Source organism: Octodon degus, unplaced genomic scaffold (assembly GCF_000260255.1).
Source record: "Octodon degus isolate 3935 unplaced genomic scaffold, OctDeg1.0 scaffold00026, whole genome shotgun sequence".
NCBI lineage: Eukaryota > Metazoa > Chordata > Mammalia > Rodentia > Octodontidae > Octodon > Octodon degus.
This window is the reverse complement of record NW_004524602.1, coordinates 11,920,925-11,927,283: the sequence shown is the minus strand read 5'-3', so window position 1 is coordinate 11,927,283 and position 6,359 is coordinate 11,920,925. Positions and strand designations below refer to the sequence as shown.

Here is a 6,359-nt window from a genome sequence, read left to right as displayed (position 1 = left end):
CTTCCCTGGCAAGCACAAGGTTCTGAGTTCAATCCCTGGTTCTGCCAAAAAAAGAGATAAAACCACCTAAGGAAACACACACACACACACACACACACACACACACACACATACATACATACACACACACAAAAGCTCTTTCTATTAACTACAAGTCAAGTCAACATGAGAAATATGAAAACGACCCTGGATTCTTTAGAAGAAATAAAATAACATGCTCCTAATCTGGACGTATATACATGGACCAGAACATTACCTTTCTAATGAAGGAATTTTTCCCCATTCATATGTAAAGTCATACAAATATAGACCTCGGCAATTAAGTACATTTCCAGTTTCACCGGCCAATGCTTTTCTTCCCCTTCACAGAAATTACGCAATCTTCTGATGTTATAAGCACGCACAAATCTGCATGCATTAGAAGCTGTCTTTCAGCACCAGTGCTGTGGATGTTTATGCCACAATCTATTTAATGCAAGTAGTACTGCGATGTTAAAACAAAGTAATTCCATTCCATAAATGAATATCCATGAAACTAGTTGCTAAAGCAACTGAGTAGTTGCTAGGAAGTCAAGCAGTGTGAAATTACACATCTTACTCCTATTCTCAGTAGCATCTGCTGGCTTTGCTAACCAGAACATGAATATATTTCTAAATTTACAGACCCCTTCATTATCCTAGTATCAGGTCCTGAAATTCCAAATTGCTAGCCTTCTTCCGGCAAAAATAAATTCATTCTTTTCTTTTTCTTTTTTTACTGTAGAATTCTATTTACTTGGTACAGGGTCTGGCTACACAGCTCAGACTCTTAGTGATCCTCCTGTCTCAGTCTCCCCGGTGCTGGGATTACAGGTGTGCATCACCACATCCCGTTTCAGTGGCTGGCATGGGCCAATAAATTCATTCTTAACGCTCCTGAATTCAGTCCTGTGGGGAGATCCCTCCTAGTTTTGATCTTCCAAGGGTCACTGCAGAGGATCAAGGTAAGATTTTTCCCATCTGTTCTGCACAATTATCAGAAGCAGCAGAAGTAACAAACAAAAATGGTCCTGTGTTCTCACCAAAGGATGAACTCTGCCACATGAGACTTCACAGTCTCAAGCTCTGAAGAAAAAGAAAACCCTTAAGCCTAACAGGGGACCTCTGCACATTCTCCAAACACACTTACTTTTAACGTCTTTCACTTTCTCTTCTCTGTGCACTCAGGGGGATCCATCACAGAGTATTAAATAACCAGCAAACTCTTTCACAGTCTCTTAGCGTTAAAGTGGTTAATTCTGTCATTATTCATGATCTCACCCATAAATTCAAACTTAAAATAGAGAATGCATGTCATAGGATGCAAAATAAAATTGCATTATTTCTCCTTGGAGTTCTAATTCAATCCTACTGATGTAAACTCGAGGAAACAGTACCAACCGTAAAATCTCTCTGGACAGGATACAGCCTTACAGATTACATCAGGGTGTTACACAATAAGAATTAAAGCAAGGATGTTAAAGTATCATTTGAGAGACAACAGCATTTGCATCATGTGCAAATTGTTTACAAGTGGAATCTGGGGCCTGGCACGGTGGGGCTTTACTTGAAGCTACTAAATCAGAATTTAGATTTATTGATAACATGGATGTAGATCTATCTGCATCATAAAACCTAAGAACTGGTGGAAAATTTAAAAGCCTATCACACATAGGATTAACCTTAAAGAATGAAATTATGGCTCATAATAACTACAGTCTCCTGCATAAATTATGTATTTCTTATATATGCCCACAGGTTTTGCTTAAAGAGAAATTTCCCATAAAACTATCAACTGCTTATTGTGAAACACACCAAAGCTTATTATGGTGATTATTTTACAAAAAAGTCACAGACAGAACCGAGTTCTTACCTAATCTAAGCTCTCCGAAGTTCCCGCACCCAATTTTCTTGCCAACCCTGAAGTTGGGTCCCACCATAAGAACCCCAGAGGACGTGGAGGAGCCAGGCGGTCGGGAGCAATGTGCACTCCTCTGTGCCATGGATTTGGCTGTCCGTTGCCTTTCATCCTTTTCCCTACTAGGATGGTCCATGATCCTCCACGGCAGTCTCCGTACCAGCAGCCAGTGTGTGCACCTCTCTTCAGTACAAAAGCATGTCCAACAAACTGCAGTCAGAGAAAGATAAGGAGTTCTTTTGGCACCATATTTTTGTTTCTAATGTAGCTCCAGGAGATGAAAAACCATTGATTAGTTCCTGTAGGACGGGTAGTGTGAAGGTCTCAAGCATAGGAGGATGTTTTGTAACCTAGGCCAAAAAGAAAGAAAGAAAGAAAGAAAGAAAGAAAGAAAGAAAGAAAGAAAGAAAGAAAGAAAGAAAGAAAGAAAGAAAGAAAGAAGAAACAGCAGTTAAAAATTAAATTTTAAAAACAAACGAGAAAGTCACTTCCAGTAAAAATGAATCCAATCCAAAGAGGAGCGAAGCCGAGAGCTTCCTGAAGCAGGGTTTGGTTTTGTACCTTCCAACAGTTTAGCCACCTGTGTTAGTTATTCGTGTGCTAACATACGCTCAGCAGGCTGCAAACCACAGGAGTTGAGGGAACACATGAGCCTAATATAAAATGTTCTCTTCCAGTAATGTCCACAGGACCCAAAATAAAAGTTTCTGCTGGTTGTTTTTCATCACTAGCTAGTAGAAAGATGTAACAGGGTTAAAGCCAAGTTCAAGGGGCTGGGGAGATAGCTCAGTTGAATAAGCACTTGCCTGGCAAGTGCAAGGGCCTGAGTTCAATTGGGGAGGGGGGAGCCAAGTTCAATACTCTGTGAGCAATTTAATTAAAAGTTCTTCATTTAATTTGTCCATAACTTCACTGAAGCGAGGCTACTGTCTTTCTCCCTGATTCCAATCGTTTACCACACGCACACTAGCAGCAATCAAGCAATCAAGGTTACTGACTGACATACATCATTTCTGCACCAAGTAGTCCTTTGAACACCAGAACTCACCAGAATCTTCACAATGACATCATGAAATAAGAAACTTCACAATGACATCATGTTAGTGCTGCATGTGATCATCCAAAAGGCTCTATGAAACATGTTTTGGTTTTTGCCCATGTTCCTGGCTCATTACTTCCTTGTTAATTCCTAAGTGACAGATCTTGTGCTCTCTGGTCACACAGCAAAGTCTCTCTGATCTTTTCTTACCATGCTTTTCTACCTGTTCCCTTTTCTCCCCAAAGCAGAGAGAAACAAAAAATTTTATTTCTAGGTAACAAACACTGTACCCCACTCCACTTTGGAGCCATAGATTATAAGCCCCTCGCTTCAGAAGAGGAAGCTCCACAGTGGGAAGGCACGGGCCACAGAGAATCTGAATGGATAGGCTTTAGTTTCCCTGCTGTCTTGTCAGCACAGATCACACCGAGTTTTGTTTGTGCGCTACTGTGCACTGCACCCAGAGGAATTCTACATCCTTTCTATTTTGACACAAGCCCTCGCTAAATTCCGCAGGCTGACCCTGCACTTGCAATCCCTTGGCTTTCTGTATAGATGGGATCACAGACGTGTGCCACCACATCCAACTAGATAATACCACTTTCTACATGTCATCCATGCTGCAACCTTAAGCTACAATGAAGTCTCCCTAAACACTTGAAAGGACAAGGCCCAGAGAGTTTCCAGAGAGCCGGAGACCTGGAGGCTTTTGGAGGGTCGTGTGTCAGGAGCCGAAATCACAGTCCTGCGTCCTTCCCGTACCTCGGCCAGGGCAGCTGATCACCCGAATCCTTGTAATACCCTTTTACTACCCCGCACATGTGTTTTTCTTGGATCCTGTGCTCTACTCAGGAGAATGGACCCAAGGAAAGGACTGTGGAAACCTCTGTATCTAGGAAGTCAACTAAAAGCACATGTCAACACTCTGGAGCATAAAAGGCACCTGAAGGGCAGAGGAGGGAACATCTTGGATTACAGAATCAGATGCCATCTCCAGGTAGTGTCAAAACTGAACTGGATTAGGACATCTACACACTGTCCACCAGTGCAGAAGTAACCTGCTTGCTGATGGGATAAACCTCTATACCTCCTGGGTAACAGCAGTCTCCTCTGTCAGTTACTATGGTGTGAGAGTAGGGGGGAGAAAGAGACACACAGAAAGACAGACACATAGAGATAATATTCAGTACTACTTTATGTATTTTAAAATTTGAAGCTACTGAATTAAATTTTGAAAATCCTGTTTACCACCAACCACTGCTCAAAATTATTTTTTGGCTCCCAATCATAAACTCTGTAGCTTGTCATCTGAGGGCCTTCAGTATAAACTCAATTTAAATTTATGTATTAAAAGCTACCACAGGAGCTGGGGAGCTAGCTCGGTGGTCTGAGTGCTTGCCTGGCAAGTACAAGGACTCAGGCTCAAACCCCAGTACTGCATACTGTGCCAGGCCTGGAACCCTGGGCGTGCCATGCTGGCCACCGAAACTGGGCATGGTGGTGCATGCCTACAATCCTAGCACTGGGGAGGTTGAGACAGGAGAATCACTACAGGCTCAAGCTGCAGAGCGAGGCCCTGTACCAAATAAGGAAATAAAAGATTAAAAACAATTTTTTTTTTAAAGCTACCACAGGGCCAGCAAGAGAGCTCAGTGGACTAAAGTGCCTGCTTAGGCAAGCTCAGGGACTGTGATTTCATCCCCAGCACCACAAGCTGCCCTGAGATGGCCAGAGTCTGGGTGTGGTGGTGCACACCTGTAATCCCAGCACTGGGGAGGCTGAAAGCAAGAGAATCGCCATGAGTCTGAGCTGTGTAGTGAAACCCTCAAACAACCAAATACATAATAAAAAATAATATAAAAAGCTACCACAGGGGGCGTGGCCCTAGCTTAGTTCGTTAAGTGGCTGCTTTCACAAAGCTGTCAGCCTCAGGTTGCTGTAGTTGGATCCCCACAACTCCAGCCAGCCAAACCTGCCCTGAAGGCATTCGGAGAAAAAAAAAAAATCCTTAATAGCCCGTAGAGCATAAAACTGATTTTTGTCAAGGTATATAAATGTGTCAGATCCATGTTTTTCTTTAGAGTATTTCTATTGCTCAGTAATTTTCATTTTATAAGTTTTATTAAACAGTGAGTACTTACCCAGAAAAAAAAAATCACAAAATAAAATATTGCTAATAAAAAAGCAAAAAAAAGCTACCATATAAACACAAAAAGTTATCTGTGTCTTAGCTTCATACCTACAATGTAATCTTAACATTCTGTTTGCGTTTAAGGTCTCATATCTTCATCTTTTGTGAAACTTTTTATAACCAACTCATCTTTAGTACCTGAAAAGGCACTGTCTATTCATTTATCATCTACTATGTACAGATCATAACTACATGTACTCTAATATCTAAATTATAAGCCTTGAAAGTTTGGACCACCTCTCTTAATACCACCTCTCTTAATGTCTTATATGTAGGTAATTCCCTAAAAGGACTGGGGAGACAGCTCAGCAGCACAAGTGTCTGCCTGGCAAGCCCACAGTCCTGAGTTCGATCCCCTATACTGAAAAGAAAAAGCCCTAAAAATACTAAACAACAAATATGATGCTCTTGTTCAACTAAGAGAAAACTGTGGTGACATAATCAAATATTTACACAAACTAATAAAGTAAAAGAGAATAAGAATTTATCTATGAAAAAGGCAGCACTAATTCACTTAAATTCATCAGAGTTAAGACAAATTAGTTGCATTTTTCATTTTATAAAAATATTAAATGATTTGCAGTTAATAAGCAGCATTTGAAAAAAGTGAACAAACAAAAACACCCAAAGTAAACACTTGGTTATATTTGTTATTTCTATTTTTTTATTCCACTATGAAAAATAAAGTGCAAACACCAGAAATTATATAAATGTACTATGTACATGTTTGTTTTTCTAGCAAATAAACTATATGGCAAACACCTGAAACTTATTTAATGAACATGTTACATATGTCATGATGACTATGTATTTGAATTTTTAGGGTCATACTAACAAGTTCTCCAGGAAACCTCAATTTCAGCAGTTTTTATCTTTTAAAAATTGTTTTCAAAAAATTACTTTGGCAGTATTGGGCCTTTGCAATGAGTTACATCTCTAATCCTCTTATTTTGAGACATGGTCTCACTTAGTTACTCAACACACAGGCTGAGCTGAAACTAGCCATTCTCCTGCCTCAGCCTCCCAGTATGATGAGATTACAGGCCTGTATCACCTTGCCCACAGGTTCTATCAATATAGGCGTATTTGCAGTAGAAGAAAGATATTTTATTCTTACTTCTGAAAACAAGTATATGGGCTGGTGAGATGGCTCAGTGGTCTAAAGCACCTACTTAGAACAAGCTTAGCAAAGC

General features: G+C 40.4%; 1 protein-coding gene across 1 annotated transcript in view; it reads right to left on the bottom strand.

The window, feature by feature from the left end:
* The window catches only part of Csnk1g1 (casein kinase 1 gamma 1), a 150,864-nt gene that overhangs the window by 117,953 nt on the left and 26,552 nt on the right, over nt 1-6,359 (bottom strand). Inside the window, exon 3 of the mRNA XM_023712654.1 lies at nt 1,892-2,286. Within this exon, the coding sequence (XP_023568422.1) occupies nt 1,892-2,072 (181 nt within the window). The 5' untranslated portion in view covers nt 2,073-2,286. The remainder of the gene's footprint in view (nt 1-1,891; nt 2,287-6,359) is intronic.